The 27621-nt window shown below is 45.5% G+C and overlaps 1 protein-coding gene across 12 annotated transcripts in view; it reads left to right on the top strand.

The window, feature by feature from the left end:
* MICAL2 (microtubule associated monooxygenase, calponin and LIM domain containing 2) overlaps positions 1-27621 on the top strand; it is a 220595-nt gene that overhangs the window by 54000 nt on the left and 138974 nt on the right. Inside the window, exon 1 of one of the 12 annotated variants that reach the window (XM_073808628.1) lies at positions 4592-4660. The exons of 10 other annotated variants lie outside the window; for them this stretch is intronic. In XM_073808628.1, coding sequence (XP_073664729.1) covers positions 4607-4660 — 54 coding nt within the window. In that variant the 5' untranslated portion in view covers positions 4592-4606. Of the gene's footprint in view, positions 1-4591; positions 4661-25561; positions 25684-27621 lie in introns of those variants that run through there. One more of the 12 variants, XM_073808630.1, reaches the window with a different exon arrangement.

A 27621-nucleotide genomic window follows, 5' to 3' on the forward strand; every position in this document is an offset into this window, starting at 1 on the left:
CACATCCAATTGTGTAATGTTCCTGGGGAAAACAGCCCTGAAGAAAATGCAATACATAATTTGGCCTGGGAATTACCATCATCACAAAGTCATACTGCTCGTTTATTTTATATGTACCTTTAATGCTAGGAGAAACTTGAAAGAATGTTGTGTACAATCTCTGCATTTGACAGATGACAACCAGGGGGCCCAGGAACCTGAAGCTATTTGGTTGAAGCTAGCGGGGAGCATTGCCAAGATTCGGATTCTGTTTATTGGTTTCCTCATACAGTGTTTCGTTCATTCATTCATTAGGTATTTCAAATACCCTAATACCTGAGTAGGTATTTGACAGAGGAAATGGTTTGAAAGATTAATAAGAAGTGGTTCTCACTTGAGCTTTCTATAGAGAGGACAGAAGTGTCATCATTTCTGTATTTATTCAGTTAATCATTTATGGGGTGAATGATTATTGAGCAGCTACTATGTGCCAGGCACTTGTCTAGGCACAAGACAGCCACTTAATAGCTCTGCGGCCTTAGGCAAGTTACCGAAATCCCTGATCCTCAGTAGACATCTCTGTAAAATGAGGATAATAATGGTACTTCCTTCATGGAGTTACTGTGAGGATTAAATAAGGTAATCTTTGTAAAGTGTTTAGAATGCTGCCTAGTACATAATAAGTGATCAGTAAATGTTTAGCTATTATTATCATTAATATCCTAAGTGCTATGAGAGAGTTGTATATACTGTTCTGCAGGAGTACAGAAGAGCGACTGGGGTAGTCTGGGAATGCTTCCTGCAAGAGGAGGTATGATTTGGGGCTTGAGAGACGAGTAGGAGTTTGCCTTGCTTTACTGAAGGAACAGCTAGAGGGAACATAAGGCAGAGAAACATATTTTGGTAAGAGTACATTACTCATGGAATGGGAATGAAGGTACCTGTGGAGAGAGGGAAGCAGGGAGAGCGTGAGAACCAGAGAGAACAGAATGGATGAATGGCAGGAGACCAGAAAGGCCTCCTGGGGCCAGACTGTGAAGAGAGGATCCCTCGGTCAAACAGAGGACCTGGAGGGTCATTGAGCATGAGCCCCCGATTCTCAATCCAGGGTTCTTTCTCCCACCCTCCAGGGGGCGGCTCAGTAATCACAGGTAACCAGTTCAGACCAGAAGGCATTTGTACATCATTGCCATAAAAACCTGCTTGCAGGAAATGACTCATGGGCTTCTGTCACCAGCAGCTATGGGACCAGCCTATATAATGAAAACTCTTGCGTTATCCTGTGAGAAGGAAATGTCTGTGTTTTGTGAACATCCAGCAGGGTCATGCCACACCTTTTGCACTTGAACGTGACCTTTGCCTGCCTTTGTGTCTGCACTGGCTCCCCAGTGGTGGGTAACCCAGGCCCTGGTAATGCTTGCAGCCCAACTCATTACGTGGTTCCCGAGCTTCATGAGCAGAGCACAGCAGGAGCAAGGAGGGAGGGAGGGAGGGAGGGGTGAAGCTGGGAGGGAAGGCCGCTATCTCCCAGCCTAGATAAACCTATCTGACATTCCCCACCTCTGAAATCACCCACCAGGGCCCTCAAAGCCAGGCTGTGCTACACTGGCTGGGAAATGTCTAGCACCACTTTGCCTAATACGGACAGTTGCAGGCATAACCGACAGAGTAGAGGATGGTCCCTGTGGTGTGACCTTCCGTACTAGTTGAACAAAAAGCTGCCATAGGACTTCCCTGGTGGCGCAGTAGTTAAGAATCCACCTGCCAGTGGAGGGGACATGGGTTCGAACCCTGACCCGGGAAGATCTCACATACCACGGAGCAACTAAGCCCATGCGCCACAACTTCTGAGCCTGCGCTCTAGAGCCCATGAGCCACAACTACTGAAGCCCGCGTGCCGCAACTACTGAAGCCCGCGTGCCTAGAGCCCGTGCTCCACAACAAGAGAAGCCACCTCAATGAGAGGCCCGTGCACCGCAACGAAGAGTAGCCCCTGCTCGCTGCAACTAGAGAAAGCCTACGCACAGCAACAAAGACCCAATGCAGCCAAAAATAAATAAAATAAAATAAAATAAATAATTAAAAAAAAAAGCTGCCATAAACTCTGGATCTGTCTGCTTACCTGACAGTGGACTTGGGCGCTGTTACACTAGGCACATCTGCAAGCCTACATTACCAACTGGGTTGTGTGAATCACTACACTTGTCACCACAGCTCCACGCAAAGTGTATGGGGTTTGCGTGAGTGCGTGCATTGAACATGCCATGTGAGCTTGAGGAAATCCTTTCCCAACAATATTAAACCGAGATGAAAAAATTCTTTTTTGGCTGTCTTCATAGGACGTGGTTAATCCGGGTTCACTGTGGTTCATTTTACAAGTACATTTATAAATAAAGACTTCTTTGTCTTTTTAAGAACAAACTAATTTGTTTTCTTTAATTAAAAAAGAAATGCATGCTCATGATAAAAAACAATAATTCAAGTAGGAGAAGAAAATATACTGTGAAAGGAAGTGCCTTTGCCCAGGCCACCAAGTTTCCTCCCTAGAGGCATCCACTGTGCCATTTCCCGTGTGCCCTTCCTGAAAGTCTTTACACGTGTGTGCTTGCGTGTGTGTGCATGTGTGCATGCAAGCATATGAATGTGTGCATCCCCCTTTCTCTTATTTAATGGGAAAAATTTTTACATATTTGTTGTACACCTTTTTTTCACTGAAAAATATATCTTGGAGATTGTTTTATATCAGTACATGGGGAATCTAACCCTTTTATTATTTTCATGGCTTTTTAAGGCTTGATATTTTATGGTTCCATCACAATTTATTTAACTGCTTAGGTTGTTTCCAGTCTATTGCTGTCTTAAACAGTACTGCAGTACACTTCCTCATACACACTTTGTATGCACATGAAAACATGTCTACGGGATACATTGTGAAAATTTCGAAGTCCAAGGGTGTGTGTGTTGCATTGACAATGTTATAGGCATTGTCAAGTTCTCGTTCGTGGAGGTTCTTGCAGTAGACACTCCCAAAAATAGTGCAGGAGAGTGATAAGAAGAGCCCTGGGATGTTGCCTTCTTGGATTTCCTTAGCTTGGCCGAGTGGGCATTGGGATGGACACCCTCTGAGTCCTGGAGTCTGGGCTGGGTGGCCTTGAATGGGGCCACTGAGTAAAGAGCAGTTTGGTAGCAATATGGTAGGGACCGCTGCTGCCCCTGTAATAATCACAATCACAACTATGTCATTAGTGTTACTGCCCAACGTTTGCATAGTGCTTTATAGTTTCACATACATGGTTTCATTAAGAAGTTTGCTTTCTCTGTAAAAGGTGAATGCTCTTTAAAAGAAGAGCAAATACAAGTGTATGCTTTCCTCTTCAAAACGTCATCTAATAGTGGGAGCTGTTAGAGCCCTGGCCCATGTAGGATCTGTACTCTTTGTGCTGAACAGGGGTACCTTCCTGACCTAGCTAACTTGTTCTCTTTATGATTCAATTTAAACTAGTATCACCTCCTCCAGGGAGCCTACCCTGACAGCCTTTCTACATCCCCCTTCTCTTATTTCACCCCCAGTTGGGTTTGGTGCCCCCATGGGCTCCCAGACTCTGGTCCTACCACTACCTTGCTGATCGGTATCCCTCATTTACTGCTTTTTTGGCCACTTTCCCACTCATCGTGAACTCCCTGAGGACAGGGACCATGTCTGGCTCACCTTTGGGTCTGAAGCACCCAGCACAGGGCTTGACACAGGGAGGGTGCTCAGGGACTAAACGAACTGTGTAGCTCAAGAGGCTTCTTTCTGGAGCAATACAAATAGCATACTATTAACATATGTAGTTCTTTCTGGAGCTGTACTGGGTGAGTCCTGGTATTTCCAAGCCCTGATAGTGGGTTTACAGAAGCCGGGACCAGCCAGCCCCTTATTTCCTTATTCAAACATCTGTGCAGATTTGCATCTGACCATTGCTTGTGGGCATCCTCTCCCTGTGGTGTGGGATGAGGACCACAGCCTTGTCTGTGCCTTGACTAACATCGGGCTGTTCATGGAGCTTTCAAGGGGGACAGGGAAACTGGGCCTGTAGGCCTGTGAGGCTGAAGGGCTGGGCCTCCTTTTTCTTGGCGAAAAAAGAAAAACCTCTCACAGTTCCTGGCCCACCCAGGGTTGCAGAAGGCCTTAGGGAATCTCTGGCCAGGATTATGCAAATTAATGTGTACCACTGGGCAGGGCAAGAGGAAACCATGAAGCAGTTTGATGCTCTGCTTCCCAGACTGGAAGGTCTCTTGGCTTCCCTCCTCCTGCTCATTGGAGGCTCTTGCTGGGCTTTGCTTTTTTTTCATAATAAAAAATATCTTGGAGATCAGTATATTCCATGGCAGAGGATTTTTCCACTTAGTGTGAATATATCTATCTCCTATCAACCAGGTGGGGTACCAGGCTGAGTTCGGCCTTCCTGCCACAGGGAAGCTCCTGGGCAATTCACTGGGCCCAGCACTTAGTTTGTTCTCCCCTCTGAATCAGAAAGGATTGCACTCAGCTGCAGGTAACTGAAAACTCAACTTCAGAAACTTAAACAAATAGGGGCTTATTTTTTAAACAGATGTCAGGAGAAAGGTGGTGACTGGAAATTCAATGGCTGTGTTCTCTGTGATTCTCTGGGCCAGTGCTGTCCAACAGAAATATAAGGTGAGCTACATATGTAATTAAAAATTTTCTAGTACCCACAGTTTAAAAAGTACAAAGAAATGGTGAAATTGATTTTAATAATATTTTTCATTTAACATAATATATCCACAATATTATTATTTCAGCATGTAGTCAATATATAAAATTATTACTGAGCTATTTTACAGTCTTCTTTTTTTGGTATTGTCTCTGAAATTCTATGTGTTTAACAGCTCAGCTCAATTCAGATTAGCCACATTTGAAATCCTCAGTAGCCTCATGTGACTAATGACTGTTGAATTGGATAGTGCAGCTCTAGGCTTTTCCTCATACTTGTCACCTTGTAGTCACAAGATGGCTGCTGCAGCTCCAGCCATCATGTCTGGTTTTGAGGCAGGAAGAAGGTAGAAGGGGCTGCTTAAGCTACATACGTTGCTTTATCACATACACAAAAGTGTTTCCAGAAACCCCATTAAAATATAAGCTCCTTGGGGGCAGGAGTTTTTGTCTTTATAGTCTCTGCTGATTTTCCAGCCCCTAGAATAGTAACTAACTAACGAATAGGACATATTTGTCACGGGTTGAGTTCTTCAGAAGTAGATGCTTAGAAGGTGTTTGGGGTGCAATGTGTTCATTAGTAATCAACACCTGTGGAAGGAATGGGGGAGGGAAGCAGGAATGGGCAGAAGAAGTCAAACTATGTAAAAGAGAACCAGATGCCCGTGAGTTCAAGCAGCTGAGTCTTTTCCTGCTTGGCCTTTTAGCCAGTGAGTTTTGCAAGAGACGGGTGGGAGGCCACACAGACCTCAGTTGATATAGGATGATCAGCTGTGAGCTACCAGCTCTCTCTATAACATGTTTAACGTATACACCAATGCAAATAGTGTATTATAGAACATGTATAGTTATAGACATGTATATTTAAGGGGAGTAAGTTGTAAATTTAATAGTATATACATGAATTCTTTTATTATATATTAAATTATATTACATAAAAAACTATTTACCTTAAACTTCTATGCAGCTTCTTGGGAAGAAAACCCGAACGTGTTTTAACTTCAGAGCCTTCAGCTGTATGGAACGTATTTCACTGCCACCTGGCATATCCCACACCTCCTCTTATGCGTCGTGGTCTTAAGAGATATAGGGCAGCGAGCTATCACCAAAGGTTCATCAATGGGAATTCAGCAGTGGGAAGATTTTTATTCTCAGATCCTTTCTTCAGAGAGAGCTGTCTAAATCTAAGGAACATACCTGGGAAAATTCTTTTATGTCCAAATCTGCAGAAGTCCAGGGAAGTTCCTTTACCCCTTCTAGTTGGCATGCCCGTGTTTACCATGCAGCTGTGCGTCGTTCTCTCTGCTTTAAGGAAGCGATCTTTTCCATTTTCTCCCTCTCTCTTTTTCCCTCTCTCTGCCTCTGTCTCTGTTTCTTTCTTTGGTATTCCTAATGTTTCCCTTTTTTTACTGTGGTAAAATATGTATGACATAAAATTTGCCATTTTAACCATTTTAAAGTATATAAATCAGTGGCGTTAATTACATTCTCAATGTTATACAACCGTCACCATTTTCTATTTCCAAAATTTTTCACTGTCCCAGATAGAACCTCTGTACCCAAAGCAATAACTCCCCAGTCCCCGCCCCCTTCTCCCTAGCCCCTGGTAACCTCTGATCTAGTTTCTGTCTCTATAAATTTTCCTATTCTAGATATTTCATGTAAGTGGGATCATATAATATTTGTCTTTTTGTATCTGGTTTATTTCACTTAGCATAGTGTTTTCACGGTTCATCCAAGTGGTAGCAAGTATCAGAACTTTATTCCTTTCTTTTTTCCAATTTTAGTAATATGTTTATTTAACTCAGTTTATCAAAAATATTTTGATATGGAATCACTATAAAAGTTATTAATAGGATATTTTAGATTTTTGTACTAAGACTTCGAAATCTGGTGTGTATTTACCCTGTTAGTACATCTCAATTTGGATGCTAAATTTTAATCAGAAATACTTAATCTGTATTTAGATTTCATAATATTTACAGTTAAAAAAGTAGATTTACGTGTCCAACTCATTTCAGTCATACTTAGTTTCCCACTAACTGAACTGAGTCTGGGTTTATTTTTTAATTGTGGTAAAATATATAACATTAAATTTACCATTTTAAGCATTTTTCAGTATGCAGTTCAGTGTACATTTACACTGTTGTGCAGCCAACACACCATCCACCTCCCAGACTTTTTTCATCATCCAAACTGAAACTCTACCCATTAAACAATAATTTCCTACTCTCCCCTCCCCTGAACCCCTGGCAAGCACAATTCTACTTTCTGTCTCTGTGAATTTGGCTACTCTAGGTACCTTATATAAGTGGAATCATACATATTTGTCCTTTTGTGACTGGTTTATTTGACTTAGCATAATGTCATCAAGGTTCATCCATGTTGTAGCATGTGTCAGAATTTCCTTCCTTTTCAAGGCTGAATAGTATTTTGCTGTATGTACATACCACATTTTGTTTATCCATTCATCCCTCTCTGGACACTTGGGTTGTTTCCTCCTTTTGGCTTTTGTGAATAATGCTGCCATGAACCTTGGTATACAGTATCAGCTCAAGTTCCCGTTTTCAGTTCTTAGGGGCATATACCTAGGAGTGGAATTGCTAAGTTATATGGTAATTCTGTGTTTAACTTTTTGAGGAACCACCAAACTGTTTCCACTTACTCTTATTTTTAAAACTGCCATCCCTGGGGCTTCCCTGGTGGTGCAGTGGTTGAGAGTCCGCCTGCCGATGCAGGGGACACGGGTTCGTGCCCCGGTCCGGGAAGATCCCACATGCCGCGGAGCAGCTGGGCCCATGAGCCATGGCCGCTGAGCCTGCGCGTCCAGAGCCTGTGCTCCGCAACGGGAGAGGCCACAACAGTGAGAGGCCCGCGTACTGGAAAAAAAAAAAAAATTGCCAACCCTGAGTTAAATTATTCACAGTTATTAATTCATTCAAAAAATCATTTGGAATGTCTGCTACGTGCCAGGCACCAGGGATACAGCAGTAAAGAGAGCAGATAAAATTCCTCCCTTCTTGGAGTTTACATTCTTAGTGAGAGACGACAAATAAATATACGTGGCCTGAGTGTGCATACCTGTGTGTGTGTGTGTGTGTGTGTGTGTGTGTGTGTGTGTGTGTGTTGGTGGTAAACTGCTAGGGAGAAAAAACAAGGTGAGGGCAATGTGGGTGCCCCGACCAGAGGTGGGTTACTGTTTTATATCGGATGCCCTAGAAAGGCTTCTGTGAGACGGTGACATTTGAGCAGAGACCTTAAGGAAGTGAGGCATGAGCATGTGGCTCTTAGAGGGAAGAGAATTCTAGACAGAGGGAACAGCAACAGGCGTAGAGATGCTGACAAGCGAGCATGCTCAGTATATTCTGCAAACAGCAGGGAGACCCATGCAACTAGAAAGAGCCAGGCCGGGGTGGTAAGACACGGGTCCAGGAAGGGAATGGATCCAGATCGCATGGGCCTTGGAACAACTGGAAAAACTTTGTCTTTTACTCTGAATGAGATGTAGGGCTACTGGAGGCGGTTGAGCAGAGTCACGTGATCTGACTTCCTCACGGAGGGACTTGCAAAACCTTGGAGATGAAGAAAGGAAAGGTATACTAGAGTCTCTCCCTCTGTGAATAACAGCTCTCTCAGGCCTAAGGCATTTATTGCATCCTCTGCTCATCCTGTCTTAGAAGAGCTGCTTGCTCTTTCACCACAGGCCAGCAGATTGGGGACAGGCTGAGACCAGCCTTGCTGCCCAGGCAGGGTTATTCCCATTGAAAGTCTTCCTGGAAGGGAAAAAGTCCTCCCGAATATCCGCAGCACCTAACACTATGCAAGAAGGAGTAGATCCCTTAATTTACTCTTTTCTCTCTGATTTAGCGACGGCTATCCAAGTGCCAGTCCTCTGGGCACCAGAGGAGGATGACAGCAGAGAAGGCCCCTGCACACGTGGAGCTTTCCATCTGGTCCAGGGAGAATAGAAACAGACAAAGATAACTTTATCATGTCATCCCAAGAAGGCCATAAACAGGGTATTATGATAGAAAGAACCAGGGGAGGGGAGTTGATTCTAGACAGAGTGGCTGGGAGGTGACATTTAAGCTGAGATCTCTGAGTAAGAAGCAGCCAGCTGGTAAAGAGCATGTTCAGCGAGGACAGCAAGTGCAAAGGCCCTGAGGTGAGAAAGCTCTCGGCCAGCTGGAACAGGCAGCAGGGCAGCCAAGAGGGGCCTGGAGGGGAGTGAGCAGGGGGGTCCATGGTAGGAGGTGAGGTTGGGTGGGGAGACAGGAGGCAGATCACTGAAAGGCCTTTCATGTAGTCCATTCTAACAAATTTAGGTTTTATTCTCTCTTTGAATACCAGCTCCACTGCTTGCTAAGTAGTATGACCTTGCCTCTTGGAGCCTCTGTTTGTTCATCTGTGAAATGGGAATAATAATAGTTATAGGGCTGGAATGAAGGTTATACGCCAAATGCACATAAAGCATTTAAAGTGCCTCGTAGCTGTTAATTACCTCCTCTCCTTCTTGAAGCTCTGCTATTGGATTTGTGACACAACTTTTTGGACACATTTTTTAAAGTCATCTTCATGCTGTTTCTCCTTTTTCGCTATATGTACTCAGTGTCCTCCAAGGGCTTGTCTTTGACCCCTTTTTCTTCTGCTGGAAGTGCTTTCTGGGGGAAATCTCAGCTACACTCAGCTGTCACCGCTCCCCTTGGCCATGAAGACGACTCTCTACTTTTGTATCTGTGGCCCTTACCTGTCTCTTGAGCCCCATGACCCCACTTAGGTCCCTTAAGACATCTTCAGGATGCCTGTTGGACATCTTTAAACCACATTCACCATCTTCTTTCTGAAACCTGCTTCTCTTCCTCTGTTTCTCTAAATCCTGAAAGCTCAATCCTACAAACCATCGTGGACTCCCATCTGCTTTCTTCCCCCAGTCGCTGCACCTCCCTTTGCAATTTTATTCATATCCATCCCCTTCTCTCCATTGCCACTGCCTGCACTTCGGTGGAAGCAGCAGTCTCTTACCCAGGTGATGGCAGAACACAGCTCTGAAGTTTCTTTTGCCTTTTCCTCCTGTCCAGTCCAGCTGCTGACCCCCCCAGAGTTGTCCTTCCGAAGCACAGATCTGATTGTGGCTCTTTGCTCACATCCATGGCTCCCCAGTGCCTTGCACAGCAGTTCCTCCTCCAGGCTGGCCTGGTGTTCTGTCTGATCAACTCATCTCCTACCTTGGGTTCCAGACCTCCCTTCTCACATGCCCCATGCTGGCCACACTCCCTCCTTGCTCTCAGCCTCCTGTGCACCCTGCCTCTGGCCAGCATTCCACCACTGCAGTCCAGCCACAGAGCAGCCCCTTCTCAGAGACCTCAGCCTCTGTGGCTCCAGCAACTTCCATCTCCCACCTTCAGCTCGGTGACCCATCCCCAGGGTCACAGCTCGGAGTCTGCCACCACCTGGTACTGCTCCACCTAAATCCTCCTTTGAAATGCTCCTCTCTAACCACAGCTCTGAACTGCTGCTTCTCTCACTGTGTGCCTCTCACAAAACCTGTTGCCAACCCGGGTTTCCATCCTCAGTCAACTCCTCCCTTTTCTGTCCATCTGTCAGCCTAGCCTCCCCTGGCCTTCACTTTCTTGCCTATCCTGGCGCCTGTGTTCTGTCTTTGTAGCCGCGTTCAGCAGCTTCTCAAAGGCCCGACTTCAGGTCAGCCCAGCCTTAGGAGATCTGACATTCACTCTGCCCCCATCCTCAAGGCTGCCGGACTCCGCTAAAGTAGCAGAGCCCGAGACGGGAGGGTCTCGGTACCAAGTTGTGAGAACTCAGTGCTGAACATCTTAGTGCTGTCAGGACAGCCTTTTAAGAAAGTCTAGCCAGTTTTCTGTCTAAGTTGTCCCCAGCCTTTATCTCCCTCTCTACCTTTCAGCCCCTCCCCTTTATGCAGCTGTCCTACTTCTCAGGAAAACCACTGTCATCAGCTCTGTTTCTTCTTTCCTTCTTCTCAACCAAATTCATGAGCAAGATAATCTCTGTACTCCTTGCTTCCTGGCTTCACCTCCCTCTCACTTCCAACCCGCTGTGGCTTCATTCCGCTGTGCCAGTAGAAATGCTTTTTTGGGGTCACCAGGGGCCTAAGAGTTAGCCAAGACTATGGCTGCTTTTGCATCCTCGTCTACTGGACCTCTTTCAGACACTGGACATGGTAGATCACTATCTCCGTGAAACTCTTCTCCTTAGAGAGACGCCTAGGTGTAGCCCATGACCCCTGGTCCTTGAGGGAGGGGAGAATGTAGGTTATGTTCCTTTGCAAGGAATTGTAAACCTGAGTATTGACAGGTCCAAACTCTGCCTGTTTTTTCATATTTTCTTGGCAGGAAGCTTTTCCATAAAGAGCACGTCATTGACCTTTTTTCTGCTGCTGAACTCAGCGACAGGTATGGTGGCATGGATTTATGCTGCCTTCTTGTGCTGTAGGAGCCTCTTGTCTTTTTCCCTAATAGATTTACTCTGGGGCTCCAGATCATATCAAATGACATGGTTCATTAGAATTTAGCTGTACATCACAATGCTACAAAGCTCTTCTGCTTGCAAAGCAATTTTACATCCAGTATCTCACTGGATTCTCACAGTAACTCTGTGGGGTAATATGGGCTGGCATGATCATCCCTACTTTCCAGAGGAGGAAACTGATGCTTAATTGGAATAAAGGACTCGCCTGGAATTTCACAGCGATAAGTGGAAGAATGCAAGAATGTTCAAAACCAACAGTCCATATGTTGTTGCCAGTTGTTTGACCTTTGTTTGAGGACTTCAATACAGACAGTGACCCTCGGAAAGATGTAAAATCCATTGTGTCTCCAACCACATCATTTCTTCAACACTTAGTATTGGGTGTTAAGGATACAGAGATGGCTCAGACATTATTCTTACCTTTATTTTCAAAAGAAATTTTACCTGAAATATTTAAGATAGACAACAGCATTACTTAGTATTTATGAACTGATGATTTTAGAACTTCACATTTGAATGTTTGCTTATTAGAGGGTCTCAGTTAATATGCTGATGCCGTGAAGCTCTTTTGATGGATGTAATAGTTTGAAATTTTGGATTAAGGATGGCACTTGCAGGCTTATATCAGATTTAGTATCTAATTTATTTTGTTTTCTTTACACAGATTCAAAATAGGGTTTCAAGTGAAATAGCTTTTAACAGCCTGCTTTGCAATCTCTCCAATTACAATAATCCAGAAACTTGACATGTAGTAGATAGATGTGTCCAATTTACTTTAAGATTCAACTTTGAAACCAAAATTTTCTAATCTGTTGAATGAAGGTAATATTTACCCTGTTCAGAGAGCTGTAAGTAGGAAGTGAGTCATAGTAGCAGGGGGCCTGTAACATTGTAAACCTTCAGCAAATGGTCACTGTTACTGTTCTGGCCTACAGCTTGAAGGAAAGGGTTGACAACTGTCCCCCATGCTAAGGATTCTGGCAGTGCTGGTGTGATATGGGTTTTGTTTGTTTTTTGTGGTTGCATCCTTTTTTTCCCTTTATTTTCTTAGAGCAGTTTTTGTTTCACAGCAAAATTGAGGGAAAGGTATAGAAATTTCCCATATATCCCCCATCCCCACACATGCGTAGCCTCCCCACTATCAGCATCCTGCACCAGAGCGAATCATTGTTACAGTTGATGACCCTATGATGTGATGACACATCAAAATCACCCAAAGTCCGTAGTTGGACTTAGGGTTCATTCTCAGTGTTAAACACTCTATGGGTTTGGGCAAATGTATAGTGTCATGTATCTTTTTACTGCCCTAAAACTCCCCTGTGCTCCATCTATTCATCTTGCCTTTTCACCCCACTCCATCCTACTCCCCTGGCAACCACTAATCTTTTTTACTGTCTTCATAGTTTTTTGACATTTCTTTTCCGAAAGGTCATATAGTTGGAATCACACAGTAGGTAGCCTTTTCACACTGGCTTCCTTCACTTAGTGATAATGCATTTAAGGTGCCTACATGCCTTTTTGTGGCTGGATAGCTCACTTCTTTTTAGTGCTGAGTAATATTCCACGGTCTGGGTGTACCACAGTTTATCCATTCCCCTGTGAAGGACATCTTGCTTGCTTCCAAGTTTTGCAATTATGAATAAAGCTGCTATCAACATTCATGTGCAGGTTTTTGGACATAAGTTTTCTTCTTCTTTGGGTAAATACCAAGGAGCTTGATTGCTGGATTGTATGGTAAGAGTGTGTTTGGTTTTGTAAGAAACTGCTAACCTATCTTCCAAAGTGGCTGTACCCTTTTGCATTCCTATCAGCAGTGAATGAGAGTTCCTTTTGCTCCACCTCCTCACCAGCATTTGGTGTTGTCAGTGTTACGGACTTTGGCCATTCTAATAGATATGTAGTGGTATCTCCTTGTTTTAATTTGCATTTCCATGATGACATATGATGTGGAACATCTTTTCGTATGCTTATTTTCCATCTGTAGTGTTACAAGGTTTTCGTTTTTTTTTTTTTTTACAAATTTATTTATTTGTTTTATTTTTGGCTGTGTTGGGTCTTCGTTGCTGTGCGTGGGCTTTCTGTAGTTGCAGCGAGCAGGGGCTACTCTCTGTTGTGGTGCACGGCCTTCTCATTGTGGTGGCTTCTCTTGTTGCAGAGCACGGGCTCTAGGCATGTGGGCTCAGTAGTTGTGGCACATGGGCTCAGTAGTTGTGGCACACGGGCTCTAGAGTGCAGGCTCAGTGGTTGTGGCGCATGGGCTTAGTTGCTCCGCAGCATGTGGGATCTTCCCGGGCCAGGGATCGAATCCATGTGCCCGGCATTGGCAGGCGGATTCTTAACCACTGCACCACCAGGAAGCCTGATACAAGGTTTTTTAATCTTTAAGAGTCTGTGAACTTGGATAGGGGGGCAAAATCTTTATTTTCACTAACCTCTAACTGAAATGTAGCATTTCCCCCAATCATGAATCTGGCAGCAAATCTACCTTAGGAGTGCCTGTGATTTGTCACCAATAGAAATCACAGATATTTTCACTTATCCTTGCAGTTGTAGATATCTCAATCTCTGGTTTACACTTATTACTATTTGGAAATTATATTAGGCCTTAGACCTGCAGCTAGATCTCATCATTTAATATATTATTAGATATGTTAAATGTGTTAACATTTTATCTTATGCATTTAAAGGTATTATTCTGAGAAAGTGTGCATAAGCTTCCTTGGGTTGCCAGAGTGACCCAGGGCATAGAAATGGTCAAGGACCCCTGGTGTGATGTCACAGACTTGGGAACTAGGGACCAAGAGCTGTGTAGGGCCTGCCTGTGTGCAGCAGGGGGTGGTGGAATGTTGGGAAGAGCCTGGGAGGGACCTGGGTCAAATCTCTGCTCCTTCACTTATTAGTTTACAATCCTGGGCCAATTACTTGAGTGGTTTGAGCCCCAAATTCCTTATCTGTAAAGCAGCAATATTAAAACATACCTTACCGGCTTTGACACACATATAAAGAATCATTTCTAGCACATAGGAAGTCTTCAGAAACATAAATTACCCTCTCCCTTCCTCTCTGCTGTTTCCTCTTGTGTGACGTGAGAGGTCTTAGTAGAAGGCCTCTCTTAAATTTGTTGTGATCCTGCGTCTTTCTTGTTATCGAGGCCAAACCAGATAGTCCATTGCTGTGGAGTCAGAGCTGGTGTCTTCATGCGCCATGGCATTGCTAGTCTCCTTTCCTGGAGCAGCAGGGAGAACCAGCGTCCTCAGACCTTTCCCGGCCCTTCCGCTGTCCACCTTGGCTTTCCCTGGCTCCCCTCCAGGCTGAGCTCATGGGTTAAGAATGCATAGGCCGAGCTGCTCCCTGAGCGCCTGAGAGAGGGCCGATGGTGGAACATGTTCTAAGAGCATTCTCTCCACTTCATGTCTGGGACCGCTGATAGCAGACCTGGGAAACCCATTAATCATCATCCTCAGTGGCTCAGCAGACCCACGACCACTCTCCCTGCTTCTCCATCTGTTGTTTCAAGCTGACTGTTCTTAGATGGAAAAAATGTAGCCTATTGTTGTCTTGGTGAGAAGGTGCTAAAGTGACAAAACGCTTCTCTGTACAGGAAGTGAGGAGTATGCGGGGAAGGTGGCTCGATGCCATCATGGAACCGTATCCTGCTCCTTTTTTTTTCTTAATTAGGCTCTGAATCAAAAAAGGCTTTATGGTCACTGGGTTCAGATGACACGTATTGTGGTTTTGTTTTTCGGTTGTTGAACTGTGCTGGGCCTTGGAACCATGTTCTAATCAGACCCAATTTTCAGAGTAGGTGAAAATGTATGGTGTGCCCAGCTGAGCGCTGCTCTATTCGTTAGAATGATTGCTAGATGGGCACCAGTGGGCACCCACTTGGAGCACAGCAGGGGAGGACCATCACCCATACTCTACATGTCCTCCTCCCTGTTGCAGACCAGATGTGGAACCTCCACTCCAGCTCAGAGCCCAGAATTAACCACCTCTGCTCGCCATAAGCCTGCAGGAGAATTGAGTGTGACGGAGTTTCTGAGACTGAGCTGAGCCAGGAAGGGCTGATGGTGTGTCTTGTCTCTTAAATATCACTGGGAAGATGCTGGCTGGGGACTGTTGAGGTGAGAGGGGCCTTCCTGCCCCAGCACGTAGGAGAGTTAGGTACACCAGGGGCTCCACTGAGATAGACGGCCCTCTAGGCTCTCACTTCTTCATGCCAAGAAGTGAGAGTGGTGTGGGTGTGGTGCTGTGCCTGAGAGCATGGTCTTTGGGTTCAGACCAACCTGGGTTTACATCTCATTTTTAGCTGTGTGACCTCTGGCATCTTACTTAACCTCTCTGGCCTCCATTTCCTCACTTGTAAACTGGGGATAATAGTACTCAGCTCACAGGGTGACTGTGAGACCTACATAAATTAATATATGTAGAGCACTTAAAACAGTGTCAGACACAGAATAAGTTATTGCCTTGGTGATTATTACTGTTTGTCAGGGTGAACGGGATCTGAACAGTGAGGATCTTTATCCCTGGCTGCCTCCCTTCTTGGGAGCTGTTCCTTGTTCTCCTTTCCCCCAGGGGTTAAGTTTGGGTGTCTGTTTCCCAGAGGAGGGAGGGCTCCACTACGGACTCTAACCACTGGACTTACTGCCCATGGAGGCTGCAGAGTTGGTGCTCCCGGCTTCTCTGAAACTCCAGCCCAGGAGAGGTGAACTGGGGACAGCGCCAGCCTCCAGTCTGTCGGCAGGGCACCTAACTCCTGAATGTCCTGCCCTTTTATCTGTCCCAGAGAATGTCTGACATTTGGGTTTTGTGATGAAATTGTCTGGCCTCCCTGAGAGGTTTCACAAATAGATTCCAGACATTGTAGTAAACCAGGCCTTTCTGTATTTTTACTAAGACAGGAATGAGCTTGGGGCAATAATTTCTGGGATCCCTCTCTTCAGTCTTCTGGGGGAGGGGGATTGGGGTGGGGTTCACTTTGGTGGTTAATAGCAACAGTGGTAACTAACCCTTAGTGGGCCCTGTTGTTTTCATTTCCGCCTTCAAGCCTTAGGGACTGATGAGGTTATCTCCATCTCTCAGCCCCTAGGTGCTCAGAATCTCTCCAGTTAGCTGAGTCTCCTGAATCTTCCTGCCTTAGGAGTTCGCAGAGCTGGAGGGGAGGAAGTGAGGCTTCACGTGGCCTAGAAAGTCATCAAAAAGCTGACGGCCACAGGAGGGGCTCCTCACCTACAACCCCCAAGATTCCTCCTATTTATTTGAGGTGCTGGGCTCACAGCAATGATTAGCTTCAGTTCAACACACACATATATTTTGTGTCATGATGGCGGTGTTCTAGAGGCTGGGGATAAAGCAGTGAGCACTCCAGAAATGATTGCCGCTAGAATAAAAACCATTGCTATTATCTAGTGCTGGAGGGCATAGGGAAGAAATATGCCTCACTTCCCCGGTCCTAGAGCCCTTTTCCACACAGAAGGCCCTCCTTGCCCACATCCCTTCCCCTTGTTCTAAGCTTCTCATGCTTCCTTTCAGTCCAGATGACAGTCTGGCCATCTCCGAGCCTCCCCCTGCTGGGGTGGTGGTGGAGGGTGGAGTCTGAGCCTCCCGGCAGCTCTCTGACATGTGCAGATGTCATAGGTACCAATTCAGTGGATGAGCACATTGAGGCCAGAGGAGACCAGGGCCCCCAAGTGCAGGAGCCCTGCCAGTCTCAGTGCCAGTTCTTAGTGTTCCTTGACTGCATGGCCATGCTCAGCTCTCCACGGGGAGGCTACGAGGATGGCCCAGCCCATATAAAGTGTGAAAGGAGAAGCTGTAAGACCTCTGGAAGCCTGGGTGAAACTGGGCTGACACCCCTGTACCCTGGCAGGCTTCACATTGAAGCCCAACCCCGCCTGCGGTCACATTTCCACACCACCACCAAAGACGTGGAAATTCTGTACCTCCTTCAGCCTAACCCGGATGCCTGCCAGGCACATAGTGGGTGCTTAGCACAGCTGCCCTGGAACTAGAAGGTGGGCCCAGCGGTTCTGACTGGGTCCACGGTTCCTGGCGCCGTTAAGGGTTTCCTTTCTTCTTTACTTGGGAGGGAGGTGGAGGCCCTCTAGCCAGCGGCAGGGGGAGGCTCTCCTTTATGGGATTAACTGGGACCTGCACTTTTGCTGGAAACTGTGGGAAGCGTGAAAAGCTCTCAAGTGCTTACAAAGTGGGTTTTGAAAAACAAACCTTGCCTACACAGGGATGAAGCAGAGGTTAGACATGGCTTTTTTGGGGGTGGGGTGGGGCTTAGCTGAATAACAGACTAGAAGGAACTCTGTAAGCAGGTCCATAAGCTTGTCTAGAGAACAATACGCACTCCGTATTGAGTAGATTTATGGTAACAACTATCATTTGTAAAAACGCTTTATAATTTATAAAGCCCTTTTTACATGCACTGTATGTGTGTGTAAATACTATATGTAACCTTCCCATTTAATATTATTGAACACACACACACACACACACACACACACACACACACACACACACACACCTCTCTTCATTCTGTCTGTCACATAGTGGAAAGAACCCGGGCTGGCTTGCAGTTTCTGGGCCTCAGTTTACCCATCTGCAAAATGAGATGATTGGGGGAGCCCTGACTGGGAGAGATGGTACAGGGATGTGACTGTCGCTGGCTCGGTGCTGCGTAGGAGTGTGGAGAGCAGGAGCTGATTGGCTCTGAGAGTGCTGGGCAGTTCAGGGGTGCCCGCTGCAGGTGGTGGGAACCCTGGGCATGAGCTAAGGGGAGGTTCTCTTCTGGAGCCACTGACTCAGAAGGGGGGATTTGCCTTTTCTTGGAGGCGGGTAGGAGAGGCTTAGGCCCCAAGCCCGTGGGCACTGTACCCAGGCTGCCCTCTCAACCTGTCCTCAAGGTGATCTGATGGGATCGCTGCTCCACTACCATGCTAATCCTCATCAGGTAGAGTCTCTGAGGGATGAGTAGTGTTTCTCCTCAGAGAATGGGAGAGAGCAGTGATGACTTATGCAGAACCCAGACTCAGAGAGCAGAGGTGGACGGCGCTTCCCTGCTCTCCGCCCAAGAGCATCATCTCTGCCGTCCCCCTCTGCTCTCCTCCGCTGGGGGGATCCAGGTCCTCTTGTTCCTTTGTTTGTTTTCCTCTGTCTTACTCCTGTTCCATTTATCTTCTTCCTTCCTCTCTTTAATCCCATGGAGCTGTTTTATTTTTAATTGTAAAGGGTTTTTTGTTTCTTGTTCCCTGTATAAAACATTGATGAGTTAACTGATTTCAAATTCAAGTGGGGACCATCTCTAAATTTTATTTTTGAATTATGTGCTTCAGTTTTGTTTTTTTTTTTTCCTTTAAATAATTAGTGACACATCCTGGCCCTGGCCCTCTCCAGCAGTGTGGTCTTGTGTCTCCATCTGTACAGTGGGGACAGTAATGCCCCTCAGAGGGTAGTAGTGGCTTACTGAGTGAATAAATGAAGTCCAGACAGTGGCAAGCCCCCAGCCCTTCCATTTGAATTACCCCAAAGATGTGTTGATCGTTACTGAGTGGTCCCAGGCGAGGGCCTTGGTTTTTCTGTATCTGACTCAAGATTGACTCAGATGCTGTGGTTTTGAGGGCTTTGTTTCAGGAGTTACTTGGGCTGGAATCAGCCCTGGGTCAGCAGCTGCTGGTAGAGGTGACTAGGTGTCTCCCGATTGTGGATGAGTTGTCTGTCTCTGTCTTGCTCCTCCGGTGGCTGCCTCCCTGAAAGCCTCAATGATTCCCACTGTCCGCGTGGGTGGGCTTCCCAGGGCCCCCTCCCCTGGTCTCTCTCTGTTTTCCCTCCATCTCTCTTTACCAGGTACCTGCCTCCACTCCCCACTTGCCCCACGCCATCCCATGGGGTAGATGGGTTGCTGGTGGGCAGGGACTGTTCTCGAAAGGGAAAGGAAAAGCTTGAGCTGCCAGCATCCCCAGAAGTTGTCTTTTCTGCCCTCTGACCGTTGTTCAGTGTTGCCTTTTGTCCCTCTGTCTCCACCGTTCATAAATGTGGGTGAGTGAGCCCCTTCTTCTTTCCTCTAGATCTGTGCTGTCCAGTATAGGTGCCACTAGCCACGTGGCTTGGACATGTGACATGTGACAAGTCCAAACTGAGATGTGCTGTAAGTGTAAAATACACACCTGATTTCAAAGACTTAGTATGAAAAAAAGGTTGCATAATAATAGCTTATTAGTACTTTTCATATGGATTACATGTTGAAATAATAATATTTTAGATATATTGAACTAAATAAATTACATTATTAAAATTAATTTTACTGTGGCTACCTGATAATTTAAAATTAAATGTGTGGCTCACATTATATTTCTGTTGCAGTGGTTCTTAACTGGTGGTGATGTTGCCTCCCCAGGGACACTTGGCAATATTTAGAGACGGTTCTGATTGCCATGCTCGGGGGAGAAGGTGATCTAGTTGGGAAAGGCCAGGGCTGCTGCTAAGCATCCTGCAATTCACAGGACAGTCCCCACCCCCAACTCTAAAAAATGATGCAGCCCAAAATGTCCATCGTGCCAAAGTTGAGAAACTCGGTTCTATTGGACACTCTTACTCTGGATGATGTAGTCTTGTCTTCTGGGCAATGACTCCAAAATCAGAGGCCCTAGGCATAGTAGAAAGAGCATAAATGGCCGGTGTCAGATACCTGCAACCATGGGCAGGTTAGTTAACATTTCAGAGCCTCCATTTCCTCATCTGTAAAATGAGCATAATGATAATACCCACTTTACAGGTTTCCAGCTAGGATTAAATGAGATTGACACGTACCATACCTGTTACATAGTAAACCACCACTAAATAGAAGTTACTATTATTAAAAAACCTGTGTCTTTTACTCTCTGGATCAACTATGGGGATTTCTCCATGCCTCCTGGATTTTTCTATGATACCTGACACTCAACAACTTGGAAACTAAATTCATAATTTCACTCTTCCTCTTCCCTCCCACTCCCTAAATGTATTCTTCTTTCTGACTTTCAGTCTTAGTTCACACTGGCACCACCCTCCCAGTCTTAGAATCTGAGTCAGTTTCACTTCCTCCTTCTACCCCCTCAAACCTGAATTTATAATTTGTTAACCTCTCTGGGGTAGGTATGTCTCCTCCACCCCACCTCTCCGATCCCACCTAGCAGGATCTCTTCACCCAGCCTGAGAGTGGCTGCCTTCTAGGTCCTGCCTCTGCTCTTTCCTCTTCCCTCTGTTTGTGGTTAGTGAACTCCATCTTGCTCAGAAACCCTCAGTGGTTTGTTGTTTTGTTTTGTTTTTGCTGAAGTGGGAGTACCTGTGGGCAGGAAATGTGACATGCCCATCTCCTAGCCCATTTCCTTAGTACCCAACGTGACGCCTAAGAAAAGGTGTTCCTTGAGTGTTTTCTGAATGAATGAATGACCAAATGTATGACAGATATCCTTTTCTCCTTGGTTTATTCTTGATAGGATCAGGTACTACAGGGAGCTAGGAGAGTGGTTTCCAAATGCCTTATTTTCCTTTTAATAGTTCAGCAGAGCATAACCCATGACCTCATCTACCTCTTTGCTCCCCCTCTACCCCACCCCCCCACCCACCCAGTGTTTAAGCTGGGGAAGCACTTTGTTTGTTCTACCTGGAGGGTTACAGCCATGACACAGTACATCTGGATCCCGGAAATCCCACCTTCCATATGTGGACTTCCTCAGCCAGCCTGAGGGGTGATGCCACAGTCCTTCCACTGGTCCAGGCCTGCCTCCAGAGAGCAGGTGCCCTAGATGCCCAGGCATGCCTTCCTTTTGGTGGCAGAAAGAATTCCCAAGCAGCTCCCAGCAGGCTGAGAGGAGAGGCTTTCCAGAAACATGTCCTTAAAGATGCTCTGATAAAGAAAACATAGTGTGTTCTTTGGCAGGTTGTAGACATGGGTGGGCAGGATGGTGTAAGTAACATTGGAGTCTCCCAATGTCTAGACACTGTGATCTATTCACAGTTTTGAAAACACTTTAATTACAAGCCACTTTATACTGTAAAGTTACCCACTTGGAAGCTGTCAAGAGCCTCCGAGTAAGTCTACTCACTTCTTTTGTAGCAGTTGCAAACAGAGTCAAAACTGTATTACACTGGTGAGAAGGGGTTCCCTGGACTGGAAGGCGTGTGAGATGCTATAGCCTTCTAAACGTAAATACACTAGGGTTTGTCTCCTGGAGCTGGTGATCCACATTGGGATATGGGACTTTTCTGTATAGCCGTCTTCTGTGGGTTGGGTACCAGACGTATATCCCACCTCCAGGAGGTGGATCAAGGTGCGACTGACCAGATGGATTTTCCCTTGGGAAATGTTAAGATTTGCTGTCACCTCTAGCTTTGTCACATCTGACGTTGTTCCCTCTATCTGAGCCTAGCTATTTCATCGGTAAATATGAGAAAAGTCCCATATACTGCATATATTAGATAATAATGTCTTCCCTCCACTTTTGACAAGTCGAAAGACACTTCACTGCCCATTAGCGTGTCTAATCAGCTGCAGACAATCTGTGTACATACTAACTTGATATAATCCCAGGTAAAATAAGCAATGGTGGTAGTTAATAGTTTGGGCCCCAGATTTGAAAGTTGGACCCCTTGGTTTGAAATTTAGCTTTGCCTCTTACCAGATACATGCCTTTGAGCCGTGGGACCTTAGCTTCATCAGAAATGGGGAGAGAAAATAGTTCCTGTCTCATAAGTTAGTTTCTGACTCATTTAATAAGATACTATATGTAAAGCCCCTGAGACAATGTCTCAGTAAATATTGGCTATGACACTTCCGTTAGCCTCTTTGTGCATCCTGATTTGGGGTAAAGGCATGATTTGATGCATTTCTTCATTTGGCAAATATTTCATGGCACCTCCTATGGGTCAGGGACTATTCTGGCCCCTGTGGATACAGCATGAGTGAGGGAGAAAAGGCCCCTGCTTTGGTGGAGCTTACATTCCAGAGGGAGAGACACACAGTGAACTAGTTAATAAATAAAAAAGAGCTTTAGGGTTGTGATAAGCACTGTGCAGAAAATAAACAGGGAGATGTGTTGGATTAAACGAGGTGGGGCTGGGAAGGTATTACCGAGGAATGTGATGTTAGGGCTGAGACCTGAACGCAGAGATCTTCGGGAGGGCATCCCAGGAGTGGCAAGGGGAACCCATCTGAAAATGGCCTCTGGGCTCTCATGAATATTTTCTTGGGCCCCCTAAGGGGAAGGCAGCGGTAGGGAAGGAAGTGTCAGACAGGATGATCTAAGCCAGCGGTTGACAAAAATGTCTAAAATATTTACTATCTGGCTCATTACAGAGAAAGTGCACTGACTTGTGATCTAAAGTCCCTTCCAGGTCAGACGGTGCACGTACCTGTGAGCTCAGGGGGCACAGGGCAACTCGCCAGTGCAGGGGACAGCAGCCCGGCTGCCTCTTGGGTGCCCAGGCTACAAGTGAGGTTCATCCACTTGCTGAAGATGCCCTGATAAAGGCAGTATGCCTGCCCCAAGGGATGCAAACCACTCCCAGCCTTTGAACTGGTGGGATCGCAGCATCCGTATCCCTGGATGGACTGGACCACATCTCTTAGGGATCCAAGTGCTGATTTCATTCTAGGATTGCTCCTCAGGAAGAAGGGAGGGAGGAGAGGAGCTGTCAGCCACTGCTATTGTTTATTGACTGCTTCTCCTGTGCTAGGCTAGGCTCTTTTGTGAACAATTCTACAGTTTACTAATTCCATCCCCATAACAACTGTAGTTGGTAGGCAATACCCTATTCCTCTTTTAGGGTTGAGGAAACTGAGGTCAAGAGAAATGAGTGTAGTAAGCTGCTGTGCTCGAAGGCACACAGCTGGCAAATGGCCTGCCAGCTTCAGAACCTGTCCCTTACTTCGCTACCCATATATGCTGTTTCTTGGTGGTGTTCCATCCAAGGGCTGGTAAGTCTTGACCCGTTTGCATGCCTGAACTAGGGCATGCTTAGACCCCTCAGCCATATTCATTCAGCACCTACCTATGGGGCTAGAGACCCTACAAAAGGAGAATAAGAAGGAGGCCAGCACATCCTTACAGCATATTCATAAGTGTATTCTTACCTGCTGCCTCCTTCTTGGGGAATATGCCAGGGCTCTTGGAGGGGTGGTTAGCTGGTCCCGATATGGCTGTGGAGTGGCAGGGGTGGCCTTGTGCTCCTTGGGCTCTCAGCCCAGCTCTGAGCTGGCTGCAGAAACAGCTGCTGGGCTCAGGTAAACAGTCTCTCCTTTGCTGACCTCAGAGCAATAGGAGTCGGTGAACGTGGAACAAACACCTGGCCTCTTCTCATGCAGATCCGTTACCAGGCCCACAGTGGCCTTTCTGTAGAGGCCAGCCTGGGACAAGGCTGCTGCCCCCGATAGGGTCAGCCTTGCCTGTGGCCATGAGTGGTCATAGGATGAGGTGGCACCAGTGGAGGAGTCTCACCAGGGAGAGAAGAGGGGCCAGAAAGGGGCAGCGGGCGCTAACGCTTGGGAGAAAAGTGGCAGCGAGGGCAATGTAAAAGAAAGAGCCAGCTGCCAGAGTCACGAGGATCTGGTAGTGAGTCCTGGCTCTGCCTTTTATTAGCCCTGTGATCTTAGGCCAGTGTAACACTGTGGATCTGAGTTTGTGCTCTGGAGCTAGAAGCCTGCGTCTGAATGCCAGTTCCTCCTTCCTACCTGCGACGTGACCTTGGGCACTCCAGTTAACCATTATGTGCCTCGGTTTCTTAATCTTGGGTTATTGTGAGGTTTGAGTAAGTTAATACATCTGAAGCACTTAGGTCAGTACTTGATAGAGTTAGGCTTCAACGAATGCCAGCTTTATTCAGTCACAGCACCTCTGGGTCTCAGTTTCTTAACTGTATACCGGGAAAAGCAATGCCACTTTCACTATGGAAATGAGCTGGTTGATTTAAAGAAAGCATCTGCTGCAGGTCTGGCATATGTGAGATACTCGGGAGATGCTTCTCCTGACATTAAGTGGCCCCCAGTCTTGGCACTTGTTGAGTGGAAATGTTTGACATTGGATGGATTTTGACAGCTGCTGGTCACAGCCCTGGCTGGGTTCTCTGGGCTGGGAAAGTGTAGGTGGGTACTCAGCCTGTGTTCTCCTTTCTCATTGGATTGAGTTACCCATGACGTTGGCCCCTTTCAGAAGTTACTAAGTCCTGGATGGGAAGGGGTGTCTTGCCATTGCTGTAGTTTTCCTACTGAATCCTGCCAGTGCCTGCTGCTGTCACTGCCACCACACCGGACTGGTCCACCCAGGGCCTTGCTGAGTACTCTCACCTCCCTTTTTTCTAATCATCACTGAACACTTAACCTGAGTCAGGCTAGTTGCTTGGGATGCAAAAGTGAGCCAGACATACCTCTACTTTTGAAGAGGTCACAGGAGGTCAGATAGACACACTTGAAAAAGAATTAAAAATCACTAAGAAATGGAGCAATGGAGGGTGTGGGGATTCCTCACTTGCCACCTCCCTCTCCCTAACTCCCTGCAATGGTCTCTAGAGCAGTGGTTAAAGGCAGGAAGGATTCCTGGAGCCAGGCACCTGGGTTTGAATCCTGGCTCCAGCACTTAAAAGTTACAGCTGTGAAATTGGCAGGATGAGTGTGCGTTGTTGAGAATAAAGGACTCTGAGTGCTGGCTATTCTCATTGTAATGTTTAAAAGCAAAAGCTCACTAAGTAACTGAAAAGAAAGAGAGAAAGTGATAAATATGAACTTGTGTATCTTTCTGGAGGCTAGATTGTTCGTGTATCTTAGCTCTACTTTTTTCTCTACATATGGATTAAAAAACCTAGAGGTTTTTTATTTTGTTTTTTTTTAACATCTTTATTAGAGTGTAATTGCTTTACAATGGTGTGTTAGTTTCTGCTTTATAACAAAGTGAATCAGTTATACATATACATATGTTCCCATATCTCTTCCCTGTTGCATCTCCCTCCCTCCCACCCTCCCTATCCCACCCCTCCAGGCGGTCACAAAGCACCGAGCTGATCTCCCTGTGCTATGTGGCTGCTTCCCACTAGCTATCTATTTTACGTTTGGTAGTGTATATATGTCCATGCCACTGTCTCGCTTTGGCCCTAGAGTTTTTAGCTTTGAATATATCTAGACTCAGCCCGTCTCAGAAGTCTCTTTCCCTTATTTCTCCTAAAGGAATGTGAGATTCCTCCACACCCTTTTTTCGGGGCGGGGCGGGGGGGTGCGTCTTAGAAGGGCCTGTGGCTTCTGCTTGGGAGGAAAGGGAGTCAAGGCAGCTGGCTGGTCAAGCCCTCCCCTGTGACTAGAAGCTCCTTGCTGATAACAGTGTACACCAAAATGTCAGCACCAGAGCCCAGGGACAAGAACTCACCAGGTCCACTAAAGAAAGACCATTGATGGGGAGAAAACCGATGCTATAAGAAGCAACACGTATTGTACATTGTCACAGCAAATGGTATGTAAATTTTACCTGAAAAGAAAAAACTTGAATAATGTATTCCTTTTTTATTTTTTATTGAAGTATAGTTGATTTACAATGTTGTGTTAATTACTGCTGTACAGCAAAGTGACTCAGTCATACATATATATATATTGGGTTGGCCCAAAAGTTCGTTTGAGTTTCGCTATAACATCTTATGGAAAAACCCGAACGAACTTTTGGGCCAACCCAATACATTCTTTTTCATATTCTTTTCCATTATGGTTTATCACAAGATATTGAATATAGTTTCCTGTGCTGTACAGTAGGACCTTATTGTTTATCCATTCTATATATACCAGTTTGCATCTGCTAATCTCAAACTCCCAATCCATCCCTCTCTCATCCCCCTTCCCTTGGCAACCACCAGACTATTCTCTATGTCCCTGATTCTGTTTCTGTTTCATAGATAGGTTTGTGTCATATTTTAGATTCCACATATAAGTGATATCATATGGTATTTGTCTTTCTCTTTCTGACTTACTTCACTTAGTATGATAATCTCTAGTTGCATCCATGTTGCTACAAATGGTATTATTTCATTCTTTTTTATGGCTGAGTAGTATTCCATTGTATATATGTACCACATCTTCTCTATCCATTCATCTGTCAACGGACATTTAGGTCGTTTCTATGTCTTGGCTATTGTGAATAGTGCTGCTGTGAACATAGGGGTGCATGTATCTTTTTGAATTATAGTTTGATCTGCATATATGCCCAGGAGTGGGACTGCTGGATCATATGGTAGCTCTATTTTTATTTTGGGGGGGGAACCTCCATACTGTTTTCCATAATGGATGCACCAATTTACATTCCCACCAACAGTGTAGGAGGGGGCTCCCTTTTCTCCACACCTTCTCCAGCATTTGTTATTTGTAGACTTTTTTTTTTTTTGTGGTACGCAGTCCTCTCACTGTTGTGGCCTCTCCCATTGCGGAGCACAGGTTCCAGACGCGCAGGCCCAGCGGCCATGGCTTACGGGCCTAGCCGCTCCACGGCACGTGGGATCTTCCCGGACCAGGGCACGAACCCGTGTCCCCTGCATCGGCAGGCGGACTCTCAACCACTGCGCCACCAGGGAAGCCCTGTAGACTTTTTAATGATGGCCATTCTGACCGGTGTGAGGTGGTAGCTCACTGTAGTTTTGATTTTAATTTCTCTAATAACTAGTGAAGTTGAGCATCTTTTCATGTGCCCATTGACCATCTGTATGTCTTCTTTGGAGAAGTGTCTCTTTAGGTCTTCTGACCATTTTTCAGTTGGATTGTTTTTTAGTTGTTGAGTTGCATGAACTATTTTGTATGTCTTGGAAATTAAGCCCTTGTCAGTTGCATCATTTGCAATATTTTTTCCCATTCTGTAGGTTGTCTTTTTGTTTTGTTTATGGTTTCCTTTGCTGTGCAAAAGCTTGTAAGTTTGATTAGGTCCCATTTGTTTATTTTCATTTTCATTTCTATTTTCTTGGGAGACTGACCTATGAAAACATTGGTATGATTTATGTCAGAGAATGTTTTGCCTATGTTCTCTTTTAGGAGTTTTATGGTGCCATGTCTTATGTTTAAGTCTTTAAACCATTCTGAGTGTATTTTTGTGTATGTTGAGAGGGTGTGAAGAACTTTAATAATTATTGAACTCTAGTTAATTAGATTTGTATCCTGAAGTATTTGGGAAGGAATGTACTGATTCAGCAATTTCATTGAAATGCACCAAAAAATAAGCTAAATTGATGAATGGGTAGAGAGGTGGATGGATGAATAGATATATGATAAACCAAGGAGACTAAAATCTAAGCATAGAATCTAGGTGGTGGGTATTTGGGTATGCACTAAAATGCTTTCAACTTTTCTATTTATTTGAAAATTTTTATAATAAGATATTGCAAAAAATATTGTAAAGCTACTTGATTGAAAACAG

Source organism: Tursiops truncatus, chromosome 8 (assembly GCF_011762595.2).
Source record: "Tursiops truncatus isolate mTurTru1 chromosome 8, mTurTru1.mat.Y, whole genome shotgun sequence".
Lineage (NCBI taxonomy): Eukaryota > Metazoa > Chordata > Mammalia > Artiodactyla > Delphinidae > Tursiops > Tursiops truncatus.